A 19,869-nucleotide genomic window follows, 5' to 3' on the forward strand; every position below is an offset into this window, starting at 1 on the left:
CGAAGTGCAGAGTGACAGATACTGACGCAGGTTGATTGTTCACAGACTTTAATGCGAACAGTGTTACATGGAAAAAGAAAACAATAAACACTAGGCCAAACAGGGCCATTGTGTAAGACTCTCAAAAAAAATGATGCCTACACTGCGGCTGAAAAAAAAACAAATAAATAGAAAACGTATACCGCTAGTCTTCAGAATCGGTTGACTCGACAGTCCAATTTCTCAGTCTGAATGCAAGCAGGCAGCAAAGGATTTTTGTGTTCAAGTCTCAACAAACACTACGATGACAAGTATGGAGTTAAATACGATTACAATGAAATAATAATTATTGGCAAGTGCATATTGACAAACACAATTGCCGTATCTACTGTGCTGCCGAATTCGTGGTTGTGACATTTTTATGTTCATCAGTGTCAACACAGCCACATTAAATCCTCTGTTTTTGAATACTGTAAAAAAAAACATGAACATATAGAACATTGAAACCTACATCACATTGCAGGTCCTTCCGCCCACAATGTTGTGTTGACAATATAACCTTCTCTAGAATTTGACTAGAATTGCCCTACAGCATAACCCTCTAATTTTCTCGGCTCCATGTACCTATCTATGTGTTCCTGAAAGGACCCTATCGTGTCCGCCTCAACCATTCCCTGCTCCCACCAGTATCTGTGACATCCCCCATACTTCCTACCTACAAGCACCTTAAAATATGACCCCTCGTGTTAGCCATTTCAGCCCTTGGGAGAAAAAAAAAACTTCTGTCTATCCACACGCTCAATGTTTCTCATGATCTTATGCACCTCTATCAGGTCACCTCATCCTCCGTGGCTGGAAGAAGAAAAGGCCAAGTTCACTTAATCTATTCTCATAAGACATGTTCTGCAATGAAGTCAACATCCTTGTAAATCTGCTCTGCACTCTCTCTACAGTATCCACACCCTTCCTGTAGTGAGGTGACCAGAAATGAACGCAGTACTCCAAGTGTGATCTAACTGAGGCCATATATAGCTTTGACATTGTTTCACAGGTCTTTAACTCAATCCCACAGTTCATGACGGCGATCACACCATATGCGTTCTTCACAACACTGTTAATCTGCGCAGAAGCTTTGAGTGTCTTGTGGACAGAAACTTCAAGATCTCTCTGATCCTCCACACTGCCAATAGTCTTACCATTAATATTATATTCTGTCTTCAAATGTGCTCTTCCGAAACGAACAACTTCACACTTATCTGGGTTTGAACTCCATATGCCACTTTTCAGCCCAGTTCTGCATCCTATCGGTGTCCTGCTGTAACCTTTGATAACCCTCCAGACTATCCACAACACACCCAACTTTTGTGTCATCGGCAAGCTTACTGTCCCACCTTTCTACTTCTTCATCCAGGTCATTTGTAGAAATCAGAAGGAGGAGGGGTCCTAGAACATATCCTTGCAGAATACCACTGGTCACCATCCTCCCTGCAGTATTTCAACCATCTACAACTACCTCCAACAACTTGCTCACTGGTCTATAATTTACTGGATTATCTCTACTCCCTTTCTTAAACAAGGGAACAACATTTGCAACCTTCCAATCTTCTGATACTTCTCAACACAGAATTGATAATCGACAGATCATCGCCAGAGGCTCAGCAATCTTCCCACAGTAGCCGGGGGGCATATCACATCCGGTCCCGGTAATTTTTCTAATTAATGTTTTTCAGAAGTTCCAGCACATCCTCTTTCTTAATGTCTATACACTCAAGCATTTCAGTCCACTGCAAGTCATTTCCACAATTGCCAAGGTCCTTTTCACTTGTGAATACTGAAGCAAAGTATTCATTAAGTACCTCAGAATATTTAAAATGATTGGCAGATTGAGAAACATCTGTTGAGAACGTAGCGGTGAATTCTAACCAAGCCAAGTTGCCGTTGCTGGTGACCCCACAGATTTGTTATAATTGCATGACGTCCCCTCAGCTCCAATAATGATTGTTACAAAAGTCGGTGTTATGTATTCGATCCTTTATTAGCAATCAGCAAACATACAATCTTGAAGTGATGAATCGGAACTGTACCCAAGCGTAATTTCGGCGTATTTGAATGGATAATAATAAGAAAATATAACATCCGTCATTTCCCGGCTGTGTACTGTACTGGACAATGCACAAATATGTAACTGATTCCCTTCGCATTTACCACACCGCACCGATGGGACCATAAAAAGCATCATAAATACACAACATCGAAGATGTTTGGAAGTGTTTGGCTCAGCTTAAATACAGAACGGTGTTCCCCTTTACGTCTTGATTAATTTCTGATCTTCCTGTTTAGTTGCTTTGTTACAGAACAGCAAATTCTGTTCACAGCTGTCCTGAAAATGGTTCAAGGAGTGGGCAGGGGAGGAGGTCTAGTGAGTTCGACATCAGGAAAGGACATGGTTATGCTGGCGAAGTATTTTAATTTATAATACTCTGCTGACAGCGTCTGGGTTTTATTCAATATCGGCAATTAACAAAATATTTGTGGAAACTGGGCAGAGAGATGAGAAAGAGTTAATATTTCTAGGGGTACAATTACTGCCTGCTTCCTGCTCCTCTTACAGTTTCTGACGCGCATTAAAACAGCGAGTTACTCCAGAACACAAGCAAGTCACGCAACATCCATGGAGATGAATGAACAGTTGACGTTTCGCATCAGGAACACGAGGAATAGAAAGTAATAAGGCAATATCTAGAATTTCTGTCCCCTCATTTCCAATCTGATGAAGGGCCTTGGCCCGAAACGTTGAATGTTTATTCCACTCCATTGATGTTGCCTGACCTGCTGAGCACCTCCAGCATTTTGTGAGAAATCCCAGAGATTTGCTGACGAAGGGGTTGACCAGGCAGGCAGACAGTAACCCAGAGCAAAGCGGTGGTGATGGGCAGTACCAGGAGAGTGATGGTGATGGGTTAATATATTCTCAGGAATAAGCAGAGTCCTTTCCAAGCAGGGAGGTATAGTCTTGGGGAACTATAACCCCTCCCACAATCTACCACCACTCCCCTCGGCCCGTTCCTCTTCCCTTCCCATATATATAACTTTAGATTCCAGAGGGAAAGTTCCTGCCCAATATGGGGCCAGTAATTTATTTAAATGTCCCCATTTTCCTTCACAGGTCCAAGCTCAGCGATCGCCGAGCTCCTGGCAAGCTGGAATGATTTCCAACTGCTGCGGTTGACGGACTTCTACCGGGACAGGCTGGAGCAGGCGATGGAAGGAGCGGTGCACGGAGTGAGCCTGGCGTTAAAGGCCAAGAATCAGTTCAGTGGAGAGAAACATCGGGTAAGTGGGAGGGAGAATGGGTTTGAATTTTCACACATCACAGGACTGATGGGTGTCGGAACTCTGACTCATCGGATATTGAATTAGGTGAAAGAACAACTGGGAAATAATTAGTGTGCACACAATCACAAATATGTGAATCTAAACCAGTGATAGAAAGGGGTGAAAAGACCCCGCGGACTGGTGGGTGGCTGCTCAATGTTCAGAGTGAGTTGAGCAGGTAACAGTTGTGTGGGCTTACAGTATTAAATGGAAATATGACTGGAGGTTTTGGTTTGAAAAGAACATGACACGTGACGGCAGGATGACAGTGAGAACCGGGACATCATCAGTGGGTGCCACAGGAGCTCGAGTGTGTTCTGTTCTGGGTGGAGATAATTCTGTTACAATCTGTAACTGCAAACAGTGTGGATTGGGGAATACTGCCATGTTGTAATGTGTAATCACTGAATAAACCTCAACTCGAAAAGGCAAAGGAAAGGCATCAGGTGTCAGCCGGTAATCCGCTGTCATGTTGGACACTGGCGGACTGAGGAGATGAATCACATCATCTTTTCTGCAACTTCTCCGAGACTGCTCACTCTGATACAAAAACCCTCCTGACTTCTTTCTTCATCTGTGATCGTTATTTTCTGATTTCTGTTTTACATGGTCAAATCCAGTGAGGAATTATTTATGGATTTGGAGCCACGTCAATGAAGCGGTCACAGACCAGCCAGGATCTCATTGACTGGTGGACCAGGTTCACGGTGAATGTCCCTCCGTGTGCTCTGCACTCAGAATGTACAGTCCATGTCCAGACAGGATCAGCACCCGTCCGGGTGACTGCTCAGTGTGATCCCGTTACAGAGCACATCATTTACTTCTCATTCTCTGTGTGAATCTGTCAGTCCCCAATATGTTCACCGTTACTCTTCACAGAAAATCTCTGATCTTGCTGATAAGGGAGAGCGGGCGGACAGTTCTAAACTCCTCCTGAGCCTGGTGATGGAGAAAGGCTCCCGCGCCCGGAGGGTAATGTGGGAAACCTTTGTGAAAATGCGGATTGATGTCCCAAAGTTTGATAAAATGCTGAAAGAAATACAGGAACATGGTGAGATAAAATCAGAGATTGATTTAATTTTGGAATCAAACATTACATCCTTATAATTTGAGGAATTGAAACGTGTCAACTTATTTTAAATCTGAACAGGTTGTGTTCCGGTCCATCAACCCGTTCCGGAGATCCCCAGTAAGCTGAAAGGTAAGTGAAGAAACCGCTGTTTCCACCGAATGTTGATGTTGTGTAGGGCCATGTCGTTGTTGAACCACGGGGATTTGAGCAGGTAAATGTTCCACCGTGACACAGCGCACAGTGAGACACATGGAAAAATGTTTGCTGGAGGGAGAGTTTTCACAGGACATTATGCGGAACAACGCAGAGAGTTGGTGAGTTTGCTGAAAGGGATCACTCCTCTCTGGGTCCTTCAACCACACAATCCCTCTACCAGGGTCAGAATGGAGAAGAGGGCAATCTGAGGAGCGAAACTATGGGAAATGTCTTACTCATTATATCCCGAAAACCACCCAAACCCGGAATAGCTCTCATCCTAAGTCACATTTCTAAACTCCCTCAGTTCCTACAGGTTATCATTTTTTTAGAATCGGGAGTCCATTGAAGTTCTCGTCGCAGAATAACAATGACAGCATCCATTTAATGCGAAAAGCAGATACCTCTACAACTAGTCTGTTTAATACCAGAGCAGCATATGAACCCCACTCTGTTCACATCTGCAACCCCTTAGTGCAAACTCTGCTACAGTTATTCAGTTCAATTTCCTACTCAATAATCATGGGAATTCCATCAAGATACAGTGTTACTGAAGGTGAGATCGGAGACAAAATCCTCAGCTCAGTCCACAGAAGCTAAAATTCATGTGTGCCTGTGTTGTGTGATGGACACTGTGGAAGGGTGAGAGATGGGAGTTAGGGCAGAGAAACCGAGGGTTCTGAGCTTATGGCAAAAAGGTAGAAAGGACTGAAAATACCTATAAATAATATTGCTATTAATTCAATTGTGACCGTCTGGATAAGAAACTCACTACATCCGTAAGCACATTGTGTCGGTGAAAATGGAGCCCGGGGCAGTGCATGGGCTCACGAGATTGTAAGGTTTCATCATCGCAGATTGAGTTGGATCACTCAACTGCAGATTTAATAGAGGAGAGAGCGTAGAGAAGTCAGACATCGTAAAAAATTCTTAATCTTAACGTAGTCCATGCTTTAACAGATAACTAGAAGCCCTTGAACAGAAATATAAGGAATCTTGGCCAACACCCTCAATCAGCCTGTCTCATTTCCAAGAACAAATTCCAAAAGATGTTAATTTTCAAAAGATACCAGAGAAAGTTTTCAAACTGCTCACGTTTCTGTTACCTGAGTTAATGCTTTTCCAGTCCAGATTCTGACAATAATTTCCATCCGTTTCTCTGCACTAAGTATTTGGGAATTCTCGGCAATTTCCCTGGAAACTTGTTCTTCTCTGTTCTTCATTCTGTTTGCTGAGGGAACTGTCACGGCAGTGAAATTCCCACATCAATTTCTGAATACAGAACAGACATCTCCCTGATTATTGAAGAATATTATTTCTACCATTGTCATATTCTCCAAACAGTTCAAAAGTCAAAGTTTTCCTACCCTCCCTGTTTCACCCGAATACATTGATTGGGTCAGGTCACAGATCTTTCAGTGGGTGAGTATCTGGGGGACAGTGACACCACTCCCTGGCCTTTAGCATTATCATGGAAAGGGATAGAATCACAGAGGACAGCAACAGTTTTAATTGGAAGAGGGCAAATTGTGAGGCTATAAGGCTAGAACTTGGGGGTGTGAATTGGGATGATGTTTTTGCAGGGAAATGTACTATGGACATGTGGTCGATGTTGAAGGATCTCTTACAGGACGTTAGGGTTAAATTTGTCCCGATGAGGAAGATAAAGAATGGTAGGGTGAAGGAACCACGGGTGACAAGTGAGTTGGAAAGTCTAGTCAGATGGAAGAAGGCAGTATACATGAGGTTTAGGAAGTAAGGATCAGATGGGTCTATTGAAGAATATAGGGTAGCAAGAAAGGAGCTTAAGAAAGGGCTGAGAAGAGCAAGAAGGGGGCATGAGAAGATCTTGGCGAATAGGATAAAGGAAACTCCCAAGGCATTTTTTAATTATGTGAAGAACAAAAGGATGACAGTAGTGAAGGTAGGACCGATTAGAGATAAAGGTGGGAAGATGTACCTGGAGGCTGTGGAAGTGAGCGAGGTCCTCAATGAATACTTCTCTTCGGTATTCACCAATGAGAGTGAACTTGGTGACGGTGAGGACAATATAAGTGAGGTTGATGTTCGGGACCATGATGATATTAAGAGAGAGGAGGTGTTGGAGTTGTTATAATACATTAGGACGGATTATTCCCTAGGGCCTTACGGAATATTCGCCAGGCTGTTCCACGAGGCGAGGGAAGTGATTGCTGAGCCTCTGGCTAGGATCATTATGTCCTCATTGTCCCCGGGGATGGTACAGGAGGTTTGGAGGGAAGCCAATGTCGTCCCCTTGTTCAAAAAAAGTAGTAGGGATAGTCCGGGTAATTATGTACCAGTGAGCCTTACGTCTGTCGTGGGAAAGCTGTTGGAAATGATTCTTAGAGATAGGATCTGTGGGCATTTAGGGAATCATAGTCTGATCAGGGACAGACAGCATGGCTTTGTGAAGGGCAGATCGTGACTAACAAGCCTGATAGAGTTCTTTGTGGAGTTGATGAGGCATATAGATGAGGGTAGTGCAGTGAATGTAATGTACATGGAATTTAGTAAGGTATTTGACAAGTTTTCACACGGTAGGCTTTTTCAGAAAGTCAGAAGGCATGGGATCCAGGGAAGTTTGGCCAGGTGGATTCATAATTATCTTGCCTGCAGAAGGCAGAGGGTCGTGATGGAGGGAGTACATTCAGATTGGAGTGTTGTGTCTAATGGTGTCCCACAAGGATCTGTTCTGTGACCTCTACTTTTCTTGATTTTTATTAACGACCTGGATGTGGGGGTAGAAGGGTGGGTTGACAAGTTTGCAGAAGACACAAAAGTTGGTGGAGTTGTAGATAGTGTAGATGATTGTCGAATATTGCAGAGAGACATTGATAGGATGCAGAAGTGGGCTGAGAAGTGGCAGATGGAGTTCAACCCGGAGAAGTGTGAGGTGGTAACTTTAGAAGGACAAACTCCAAGGCAGAGTACAAAGTAAATGGCAGGATACTTGGTAGTGTGGAGGAGCAGAGGGATCTGGGGGTACATGTCCACAGATCCCTGAAAGTTGTCTCACAGGTAGATAGGGTAGTTAAGAAAGCTTATGGGGTGTTAGCTTACATAAGTTGAGGGATAGAGTTTAAGAGTCGCGATGTAATGATGCAGCTCTGTAAAACTCTGGTTAGGCCACACTTGGAGTACTGTGTCCAGTTCTGGCCGCCTCACTATAGGAAGAATGTGGAAGCATTGGAAAGGGTGCAGAGGAGATTTGCCAGGATGCTGTCTGGTTTAGAGAGTATGGATTATGATCAGAGATTAAGGGATCTAGGTCTTTACAATTTGGAGTGACGGAGGATGAGAGGAGAAATGATAGAGGTGTACAAGATATTAAGAGGAATAGATAGAGTGGATAGCCAGAGCCTCTTCCCCAGGGCACCACTGCTTAGTACAAAAGGACATGACTTAAAGGTAAGAGGAGGGAAACTCTAGGGGGATATTCGAGGAAGGGTTTTCACTCAGAGAGTGGTTGGTGCGTGGAATGCAATGCCTGAGTCAGTGGTGGAGGCAGATACACTAGTGAAGTTTAAGAGACTACTAGAGAGGTATATGGAGGAATTTAAGGTGGGGGGTTATATGGGAGGCAGGTTTTGAGGGTCGGCACAAAATTGTGGGCCGTAGGGCCTCTAATATGCTGTACGATTCAATGTTCTATGTTAGGTTGAGACCCCACACACCCCTGATAGGTCCCTGCACACAATAAATCCCCACACACCTCTGACAGTGTCCTGACACACGGTGAGTCCCTACGCATCCTTGACAAGTTCCGGACACACTGTGAGACTTTCTGCGAAGGCTGAGGAAAGTCCATGACCCACCCCCCATCCTCATCGCATTCTACAGGGATTGTATTGAGAGCATCCTGAGCAGCTGCATCACTGTCTGGTTTGGCAATTGCACCGTCTCGGATCGCAAGACCCTGCAGCGGATAGTGAGGTCAGCTGCGAAGATCATCAGGGTCTCTCTTCCCGCCATCACGGACATTGACACTACACGCTGCATCCGCAAAGCAAACAGCATTATGAAGGACTCCATGCACCTATCATACAACCTCTTCTCCCTCCTGCCGTCTGGGGAAAGGCTCCGAAGCATTCGGGCTCTCACGACCAGACTATGTAACAGTTTCTTCCCCCAAGCCATCAGACTCCTCAATACCCAGAGCCTGGACTGACAACTTGCCCTATTGTCCTGTTTATTATTTATTGTAATGCCTGCACTGTTTTTTGTGCACTTTACGCAGTTCTGTGTAGGTCTGTAATCCAGTGTAGCTTACTCTGTGTTGTTTTTTTTTTACGTAGTTCAGTCTAGTTTTTTGTACTGTGTCGTGTAAACACCATGGTCCTGAAAAACGTTGTCTCATTTTTACTATGCACTGTTCCAGCAGTTATGATCAAAATGAGAATAAAAGTGACTTGACTTGACTTGACAGGATGTGAGACCTGACACACCCCTGGCAGGGTCCCCACACATTGTGAGACCCAACATACCCCTAATAGTTTCCTACACACAGCAAGAGCATACTTACCCCTGACACGGTGCTGAAACACGGTGAGACCCTACATATCAACACTGGGGTGAAAAGTTTCTTCCTCAGGAAAAAATGACATCTGTGACAGTAGTGGGAGTGTGTCTGGTCCGGGGCAGTCGGGGGTCAGTAAACTACCAGGGAAATACTCACCTTCACAGCACAATTAATGAGGAAATGTGATGACCTTGTGTTTCTCTAGACCAGGCCTCTCTGTCCAGTCAGCGTTCTGTTAATTGAATTTACTTACTGTACGAACATCCATTGATGAATCCAATCAATGCAATAGCTCTGAACTAACTATTGTGTGCTTAAATACTGAGTTCTGAGTTGAGGCATCTAACAGTTTGTCCACTGTCTGTTCCCATGGAAGATGTTCAACAGAAACACAAGGAGACTCTGCGGGCACAAACTGAAACACTGAGAGTGAACACGATCCTGATGAGGGAGAAGGTAAAGGTTTTCCAGCTGGTTGATCGATACGCTGAGCTCACGGTCATTTCTACTGTTCGAGATCGGAGACTGGTGGAACATGAGCTGCTGGCAAGAGGCAGAGACCATGAAGAATTGAGAGAGAAACATCTCCGCAGAGAGCTGGAAAAAATCCGGTCTGATCAGTTATTCCAGAGCAGCTTTTCCCGGAGTAAATCCAAATCTGGGAGTTCGGCAGCAGTGGCCGGAGTCCCGGGGATCGGGAAAACAACAATGGTACAAAAGATCGTTTATGACTGGGCAATGGGGAAAATATACCAACAGTTCCAGTTTGTCTTCAGTTTCAAATTCCATGATTTAAACTCCATTAACTGCAGAATAAACCTGAGGGAACTGATTCTGGATCAGTATCCTTACTTTGGGAAAATCCTGAGAGAGGTCTGGAAGATCTCAGAAGGGTTGCTGTTTATATTCGATGGTTTGGATGAATTCAAACACAGAATCGATTTTGCTGACAGTCGGAGAGATACAGAACCCAAGCACAAGTGCTCAGATCCCGAGTGGTGGTGTGAAGTGTCCGACATTGTGTACAGTTTAATCCAGGGCAAGCTGCTCCCAGGGTGTTCAGTGCTGGTGACCACCCGTCCCGCTGTGTTACATTTATTGGAAAAGGCAAAGATCGGTGTCTGGGCTGAAATCCTGGGATTTGTTGGTGAGGAACGGAAGGAATATTTCATCAGACATTTTGAAGATCAGAAGGTGGCAGCAGCTGTTTTCAAACACGTGAAGGAGAACGAGATCTTGTACACCATGAGCTACAACCCCTCCTATTGCTGGATCCTCGCTCTGGCACTGGGCCCCTTCTTCACACAAAGAATCAGGGACACGCAGCGAGTTCCCAAGACCATCACCCAACTGTTCTCCTACTATATTTACAACATCCTGAAAAACCACGGCCGTGAGATGGAGAACCCCCGTGATGTGTTACTCAAGGTTGGTCATATGGCCTTCAGAGGAGTGTCCGAGAGGAAGATTGTGTTTACAGATGGAGATTTGATCAACTACAATCTGCAGCCTTCCCAGTTCCTGTCCGGGTTCCTGATGGAACTTTTGGAGAGAGAGGATTGTGCCCGGAGCGTGGTGTACACATTCCCACACCTCACCATCCAAGAGTTTGTAGCTGCAGTCGCACAATTCCTGAATCCACATCCCGGGGATATCTTGAAATTCCTCACTGCAGCCCACAACACGACAAATGGGCGATTTGAGGTATTTCTCCGTTTTGTCGCTGGTCTCTCCAACCCAATGACAGCTCGGGGCCTGGAGGAGTTTCTGGGTCCATTTCCTCATGAAACAACCTGCCAGGTGATTGACTGGGTGAAGGAGGAGGTTAAACGCCAGATTAAAAACATATGGAGTGAAGCTGATAAAAGGAGCTTCCTGAACACATTGCACTACCTGTTTGAGTCTCAAAATAGTGGACTGGCTCAGGCCGCACTGGGATCTGTGGAAACATTTTCATTCAGTGGAATGACACTGACCCCGATTGACTGCGCGGTCCTGTCACATTCCATCGGGCTCTGTGATACAATAAAACAACTCGACTTGGCTGCCTGCCACATTCAGTGTGAAGGAATCCAGCGGCTGGGACCCGGGCTGCACAAGTGCCGGGAGCTGAGGTAACTTGATTTATTTCACACTCTAAAATGTGGAACAGTTCCATTGTGTTGCTTCAATGTAAAGGGATTTTGGTTAAACTGCAGTACATCAGATTGAGCAGAATTGTGACAAATGCCCAGGGGATCGGTCAGTAATTCTCCAAGGATGGGAGGGTTCTGTGGTTCCTTGTGAAGGGATATTGGAGACTTCATCAGATCAGTGAACAACGGCCATTGGTTTACTGGTAGTAAATCACAGGAATGGCCGTGTTTCTCGCTGCCTGTGACACGTCCATTGACAATGTTCCTTCTCACTGTTACTGACACCCAGACCGACACTGACTGCAGCAGGTGGGTCAGAGATTCACACCCCCTTCCCGGTGAGGGACAAGAGACCGTCAGCAGACTGTCCCAGTGAGAAGGAAAGAAATACCATTGTGAGATTGTCCTCCCTGCCCTTCCCCGTGTGTGACTATCACCATCAGTCCACCTGTATGACTGTGCTCACTACCAGATACCCAGACCCCATGGGTGCATCTCCTCTCCCGATTGTGGGCCTCAGTTCAGACCCACCCCTCCCGTACAATCTATTTCTGGATCATCTCATCTTATTGGATTATCTTTTCCCATCGGTATACTGCTGGGGGACTTCTCGTCCCCATTCCCCTTCGTCCTGTGAGACCTCTCTTCCCCACCCCCTTACTCCTGTGGGATCTCTCTTCCCCATCCTCTTCCCCTGCAGTTTCTGTCTTCCCATCACTTTTCCTCAGGTAGGGTCTCTTTCACCGTCTCCCATCGACATTTCCTCAGTCATAAATCTTCCTCACTGTGGGACTTTCTCCCATTCTTCATCCCTGCCCCTCCCAACCCTCTCACATCAGGAACACTTTTCTAACCATCGGGGAATGGGACAGAACATGTGGAGTTTACAGGGTCACACCGACAGGCTTAATTACTGGGATTCGGTGAATACCCTGGAGATGGGCAGCGTGGGACATTGACAGTGATGGAAACTCCGATCAGTGATTTACTGAAGGGTTTAATGTTTCTTGAAACACCTGAGTAAGAGAAATTCCCACAGACCCACGGTTTGAATCACTTTGTTCATCAATTTGTCTACTTGTCTTTAGACTGAGTACTAATAAACTGGGAGATTCAGGAGTGAAATTGGTGTCTGCCGCTCTGAGGAACCCGGAGTGTAAAATACAGAAACTGTGGTAAGTAACAGACTGTGGGAGATTGTGTTTACAGTCACTGGGTGTCTGACACTGAACATTAATATGATCAGTAATTGTGTTACCGATAAACACTGGGGATTTGTACTGTCTCCTGTCTCTCTGTGTCCTTCACCCTCACTTTCTTTCATCTCCAGGCTGTTCAATGTCGGTCTCACAGATTCTGGTGCCAAGGGTCTCGTCTCCTCTCTTAGTACAAACAGATCACTGACGGGGCTGGACCTGGCTTCAAACTGGCTCACAGACCGATCTGTCCCCGCTCTCCGCAGCCTCATACTGACTCTCCCGAGTCTGGAGTGGATCGGGTGAGTGTTTGTGTTAATGTTCAATGTGATAAAATATCAGCGGATCCGCGGGTTTTCTGGTGATATTTGTCTGTGAGTGTTGTTGAAACATTAACCCCGGTCCCCTGTTACTGACACTGTTGTGTAATCTGTTTATTTCATCTTTATTCTCCCATCTGTTTCAGGCTGGTGGACAATCGGTTCAGTGGGACCGGGAGGAAAGAACTGAGATCTCTGCAGGAACCCAGACACGGACTGAGAATATCCGTGTGAACATCTGAATGTGTGAACATCCCCGCCCGCGGGATGGGGACATTTGGCCGATTCCCCGCCCTCCCCTTTAACTCCCGCCCTTACCTTTAATAGCCGCGCTCCGAGTGTGATTCCCAACGGTTTTAACGGAACCAGCTCAGGTCTCGCGCTGTGTGTCGCTCGGCGCGATCCCGCAGTGACGTGTTTCCGCCTGTTGTCCGGTGGGTCAGCTTTCGCGGGATGTGCGGGTTCGAGACTTCCACGTGACTCCCCGGAGAATTACGCAGACAGGAAGAGCCCGGGGTCCGGGGCGCAGTCTGGGACACCGGTGTCCCGGGGTGGGATTATCCCGGGAGAGAATCCTTTTGCTCCCTTTGCTGAGGACGGTGCATTCGGCAGCCTGGCCGATATAATGATGTTAAATTGACAAATACCTCGGCAGTGACCCTGGATCTGCAGCGATCCCGGACACGGCCCTGAAGTGTGATTTTATAATCATCGGTTCCCCGATGCAGAGTGACGGTGAGAAACGGGACTGATTATTCAACCGGTCACTCGTTGTCGCCGGTCAGTTAATTGTGTGTGACTGTGAGTGAGTCGGGAGCAGCTTATTTATTCCCGCACGTCAGCAGCTCACACATTGTTTAATTTACATTTGTCATGATGAAATCAATAAACCGCTGTAACTTCCTGTCCTGGTGCCGGACTCGAGTTTTATTTGAGGTTTCTGCTGCCCCCCGCACCCTGTGCACTGCAACAGTGGGTCGGAGCTCCTCACACTGACACAGTAGCGTCTCAGCTCCAGGCTGAGGGAGGTCGGACTGGCAGAGTCTGGGTGCCAAGTATCTCATCTCCACCCAACCCCCTTCCTGGCTAACTGACCCCCTCCTGACCCCGCAGACCGTTAAAATAGACTGTAATATCAGCCGTGATTCAACCGAGGACCGGTGCAGCGAGGAATACCGGCTTTAAGTACGGGATGAATCTCCCTCCACACCGCCCCATCACACACTCCTGGTGTCAAACACAGAGTGAATCTCCCTCCACACCGTCTCACCACACACTCCCGGGGTCAGACACAGGAAAAATACGTCTCTGTAGTCGTGTGAGATATATCAAATGAGTTATCGATTTTAAACAGATTACAGAGGAGACTCTCATTGTGTTCACCTTGGAACTGCAGCACTGTAAACAAATCAACTGGTCTATCTTTATGTTATCCAGTTAACTCTTTGGAAAAACTTCAGATGATTTGATATACACACACACACACACACACAGACACACACACACACACACACACACACACACACACACACACACACACACACACACACACACACACACACACACACACACACACACACACACACACACACACACACTCGTTTCCCAATCACCCGAAGCCCACGCGAGCTCTACGATCGCTTCCCCACCTCGCTCATTTATGACTTGACGCACAAGAACAGCTGTGACTACGATCAGCAGATCCCCCGTTGCCATGGCCACCAGGTAGCATGGCACTCCTTCCAGTTCATTTCCAACGGGCCTGTGAACCTGGAAACTGGCGGGGAGGCCTGAATTCCGTGTTTGACAGAACTCACGGCTGCACGTAGGAAATTTGACGGGAACGCCGATGGGATTATTAGTTACACAGAAAGTCGAGGGTCGAGTGGATGTTGACGACTTTGTAAAACTGACGATGCCCTTTCTCCTGGTGGAGACGGTGGATATGATCGGACTGACGGAACTTCGGCACGCCTTCCAAAAGATGGCGGGGAGAGGGGATATGGGGGAGTGATGAGAGAGGTTTATTGCTTCTGTGTCCGCATGCCGGGTGAGTCATTGCGCCCGGTTCCCGGTGTCCACATAGCACACCGGAAGTTATACAGGGCACGGTTTCCGGTCTCCATATCCAAACTGGGAATTTTGCCAGGCACGGTTCCCGATCTCTGTCTCCACACCGAGAGTTTTACCGCGTACGGTGTCGGGTTTCTGTATCGACACCGAGAATATTACCACACACGTTTCCTGGTGTCTGTATCCTCTCTCTCCACGACACTTGGAGTAATGACGCACAGAATCCGGAAATGAGGATGTCGGATCGGTCTCTATTGTTGGCGATATTTTTATTATTCATGATTAACAGTCTGCGCAATCGAGTGGAGGGTGGTCGACAGTGTCTGTGCTGCGAGGGGCTCCTGATTGAAAATAGTGAATAGGGAGGGAACGATATAGGTAAAAAACGGGATGAGGTCCTACAAAGTGAATTGAGGGAGTTAGGAGATAAACTAAAATGTCGGGCCACAGAGGTAATAATCTCTGGATTACTACCAGTGCCACGTGGTAGTCAGAGTAGAAATAGGAGGATATTTCAGATGAATACGTGGTTTGAAAAATGGTGCAAGGGGGAGGGATTCAAATTTTTGGGACATTGGAACCAGTTCCGGGGGAGGTGGGACCGGTATAAACAGGACGGTCTGTACCTGGGCTGGACTGGAACCAATGTCCTAGGGGGAGCGTTTGCTACTGCATGTTCAGGAGGATTTAAACTAATGTGCAGGGGGATGGGAACAAGTGCAGAGAGACAGAGGGGTGTAAAATGAGGGTCGAAGCTAAAAGTAGTAAGGTGAAACGTTAAAGTGGCAGGCAGGCAAATCCAGAGCAAAAATCAAAAGGGGCCACTTTTCAACGTAATTGTATAAGGGCTAAGAGTGTTGTAAAAACAAGCCTGAAGGCTTTGTGCGTCGATGCGAGGAGCATTCATAACAAGATGGATGAAATTAATGTGCAGATAGTTATTAATGAATATGATTTACTTGGGATCACAGAGACATGGCTCCAGGGTTACCAAGGTTGGGAGCTCAACATCCAGGGATATTCAATATTCAGGAGGGATAGACAGGAAAGAAAAGGATGTGGGATAGCGTTGCTGGTTAGAGAAGAGATTAACGCAATAGAAAGGAAGGGCGTTAGCCTAGAGGATGTGGAATCAATATGGGTGCAGCTGCATAACACTAAGGAGCATAAAACGCTGGTGAGAATAGTGTACAGGCCACCTAACAGTAGTAGTGACGTTGGGGATGACATTAAACAGGAAATTAGAAATGCGTACAATAAAGGAACAATAGTCATAATGGGTGACTTCAATCTACATATAGATTGGGTGAACCAAATTGGTAAGCGTGCTGAGGAAGAGGATTTCTTGGAATGTATGCGGGATGGTTCTCTGAACCAATATGTCGAGGAACCAACTAGAGAGCAGGACATTCTAGATTGGGTATTGAACAATGAGGAAGGGTTAGTTAGCAATCTTGTCGTGCGAGGCCCCTTGGGTGAGAGTGGCCATAATATGGTGGAATTCTTCATTAAGATGAAGAGTGACATAGTTAATTCAGAAGCAAAGGTTCTGAACTTAATGAAGGGTAACTTTGAAAGTATGAGACGCGAATTAGCTAAGCCAGACTGGCAAATGATACTTAAAGAGTTGACGGTGGATGTGCAATGGCAAGCATTTAAAGGTCGCATGGATGAACTACAACTACAAAAGAATAAACCAGGGAAGGTAGTGCACCCGTGGCTGACAAGGGAAATTAGTGATAGTATCAAGCCCAAAGAAGAAACATATAAATTAGGCAGAAAAAGCGTCACACCTGAGGACTGGGAGGAATTCAGAGTCCAGCAGAGGAGGACAAAGGGCTTAATTAGGAAAGGGAAAAAAGATTATGAGAGAAAGTTGGCAGGGAACATAAAAACTGACTGTAAAAGCTTTTATAGATATGTTAAAAGAAAAAGATTGGTCAAGACAGATGTAGGTCCCTTACAGTCAGAAACAGGTGAATTGATCATAGGGAACAAGGACATGGCAGACCAATTGAACAACGACTTTGGTTCTGTCTTCACTAAGGAGGACATAGATAGATAGATAGATAGATAGATAGATAGATAGATAGATAGATAGATACTTTATTCATCCCCATGGTGAAATTCAACATTTTTTCCAATGTCCCATACACTTGTTGTAGCAAAAACTAATTACATACAGTACTTAACTCAGTAATAATATGATATGCATCTAAATCACTAACTCAAAAGCATTAATAATAGCTTTAAAAAAAAAAGTTCTTAAGTCCTGGCAGTTGAATTGTAGAGCCTAATGGCATTGGGGAGTATTGACCTCTTCATCCTGTCTGAGGAGCATTGCATCGATAGTAACCTGAAATAGTAGGGGACCGAGGGTCTAGTGAGATGGAGGAACTGAGGGAAATACTTATTAGTAGGGAAGTGGTGTTAAGTAAATTGAAGGGATTAAAGGCAGATAAATCCTCAGGGCCAGATGGTCTGCATCCGAGAGTGCTTAAGGATGTAGCCCAAGAAATAGTGGATGCATTAGTGATAATTTTTCAAAACTCCTTAGATTCTGGATTAGTTCCTGAGGTTTGAAGGGTGGCTAATGTAACCCCACTTTCTAAAAAAAGGAGGGAGAGAAAAACCGGGGAATTATAGACCGGTTAGTCTGACATCGGTGATGCGGAAAATGCTAGAGTAGGTTATCAAAGATGTGTTAACAGCACATTTGGAAAGAGGTGAAATCATCGGACAATGTCAGCGTGGATTTGTGAAAGGATAATCATGTCTGACGAATCTTATAGAATTTTCTGACGATTTAACTAGTAGAGTGGATAGGGGAGAGCCAGTGGATGTGGTATATTTAGATTTTCAAAAGGCTTTTGACAAGATCCCACACAGGAGATTAGTGTGCAAACTTAAAGCACACGATATTGAGGGTATGGTTTTGATGTGGATAGAGAATTGGTTGGCAAACAGGAATCAAAGAGTGGAATTAAACGGGACCTTTTCATATTGGCAGGCAGTGACTAGTGGGGTACTGCAAGGCTCAGTGCTGGGACCCCAGTTGTTTACAATATATATTAATGATTTAGACGAGGGAGTTAAATGCAGCATCTCCAAGTTTGCGGATGACACGAAGCTGGGCGGCGGTGTTAGCTGTGAGGAGGATGCTAAGAGGATGCAGGGTGACTTGGATAGGTTAGGTGAGTGGGCAAATTCATGGCAGATGCAATTTAATTTGGAAAAATGTGAGGTTATCCACTTTGGTTGCAAGAACAGGAAAACAGATTATTATTTGAATGGTGACCGATTAAGAAAAGGGGAGGTGCAACGAGACCTGGGTGTCATTGTACACCAGTCATTGAAGGTGGGCATGCAAGTACAGCAAGCGGTGAAAAAGGTAAATGGTATGTTGGCATTCATAGCAAAAGGATTTGAGTACAGGAGCAGGGAGGTTCTATTGCAGTTGTACAAGGACTTGGTGAGACCGCACCTGGAGTATTGTGTGCAGTTTTGGTCCCCTACTCTGAGGCAAGGCATTCTTGCCATAGAGGGAGTACAAAGAAGGTTCACCAGATTGATTCCTGGGATGGCAGGACTTTCATATGAAGAAAGACTGGATCGACTAGGCTTATACTCACTGGAATTTAGAAGATTGAGGAGGGATCTTATTGAAACGTATAAAATTCTGAAGGGATTGAACAGGCTAGATGCAGGAAGATTGTTTCTGATGTTGGGGAAGTCCAGAACGAGGGGTCACAGTTTAAGGATAAAGGGGAAGGCTTTTAGGACCAAGATGAGGAAAAACTACTTTACACAGAAAGTGGTGAATCTGTGGAATTTTCTGCCGCAGTAAACAGTTGAGGCCGGTTCATTGGCTATATTTAAGAGGAAGTTTGTTATGGCCCTTGTGGCTAAAGGGATCAGGGGGTATGGAGAGAAAGCAGGTCCAGGGTTCTGAGTTGGATGATCAGCCATGATCAGACAGAATGGCGGTGCAGGCTCGAAGGGCCGAATAGCCTACTCCTGCACCTATTTTCTACGTTTCTATGTTTCTATGACAGAAGGATTTGGAATGGTCACTAGGGATGGAGTGAAAGGTTGACTGAAAATGGTCTCCAGGGGGAAAGTGATGGGCTGAGTGACAATGGGCGCCAGGGAGGGGGCGATGGGCGGAATTAAGATGGTCGCGGTCACCTTGTTCCTCAGGGCCGGCAGGGAGGGAGTGATACACTGACAAGAGAGTGGGAGAGACAGGCAGATTTAAAATGACCGACAGGGTGGGGATTGTGCACTGACTGAAAATTATCACCAGCGAGGGAGTTATGTGATGATTGAAACTAGGATTCAGACTTAAAACCAGAAATTAAAATTATCACCAGGGAGAGGGTGACGCACCGATATAACATTGTCACCAGGGAGGCCGTGACTCACGAATTGAAAATAGCCACTAGGGAGGGACGGATGCACTGAGAGAAAATGGACGCCAGGAGCGGAGTAACACACTGTGAAAATGGAAGCCAGGGCAAGTCAGAGGGAGTGGCGGCCCGACCTGAAATAGCCGCTGATTCCTTTGTTACAATGGCCGACAGGGAGAGAGTGATGGACAGAATTCAAATGGCCAACAGGAGGGAGAGACGCACCGGGTAAAATGGCCGAAATGGAGGAGTGGCACATTGAGAAGAGAGCGGGAAATGGGTCGATGTAAAAGGATCTATTGGGAGAGAGCAGCTTCGCTTAAAATGACTGACGGGGCAGTTTAGGGTTTGTGATACCTTGTTTAACGTGAGCGCAGGGAAGGGAGGGGGTGAGACGGCGAATGAAAACATCCGTCAACATTCTTCATGTTGTTGAGGAAAAAGGATAGATGTATTGACTGAAGGAGACCCCGTTTGGCCGGGTTGAAACGGGACCGAGGAGGAAGCGACGTCTTGGATAAAATTAACGGCAGAGAAGGAGTGAAGGAAACGTCGAATTGAATTAATCCCACCCT

The 19,869-nt window shown here is 45.9% G+C and overlaps 1 protein-coding gene across 4 annotated transcripts in view; it reads left to right on the plus strand.

Annotated features, from left to right (window-relative positions):
* The window catches only part of LOC140721364 (NACHT, LRR and PYD domains-containing protein 3-like), a 76,531-nt gene extending 62,815 nt beyond the window's left edge, over positions 1 to 13,716 (plus strand). For all 4 annotated transcript variants that reach the window (XM_073036204.1, XM_073036206.1, XM_073036207.1 and 1 more), the window contains 7 exons: positions 3,146 to 3,312; positions 4,234 to 4,405; positions 4,505 to 4,555; positions 9,538 to 11,275; positions 12,385 to 12,471; positions 12,627 to 12,794; positions 12,959 to 13,716. In XM_073036204.1, coding sequence (XP_072892305.1) covers positions 3,146 to 3,312; positions 4,234 to 4,405; positions 4,505 to 4,555; positions 9,538 to 11,275; positions 12,385 to 12,471; positions 12,627 to 12,794; positions 12,959 to 13,046 — 2,471 coding nt within the window. In that variant the 3' untranslated portion in view covers positions 13,047 to 13,716. The remainder of the gene's footprint in view (positions 1 to 3,145; positions 3,313 to 4,233; positions 4,406 to 4,504; positions 4,556 to 9,537; positions 11,276 to 12,384; positions 12,472 to 12,626; positions 12,795 to 12,958) is intronic.
* The last annotated feature ends 6,153 nt before the right edge of the window (positions 13,717 to 19,869 follow it).

The sequence above is a fragment of the Hemitrygon akajei genome, unplaced genomic scaffold, assembly GCF_048418815.1.
Source record: "Hemitrygon akajei unplaced genomic scaffold, sHemAka1.3 Scf000054, whole genome shotgun sequence".
In the NCBI taxonomy this organism is placed as follows: domain Eukaryota; kingdom Metazoa; phylum Chordata; class Chondrichthyes; order Myliobatiformes; family Dasyatidae; genus Hemitrygon; species Hemitrygon akajei.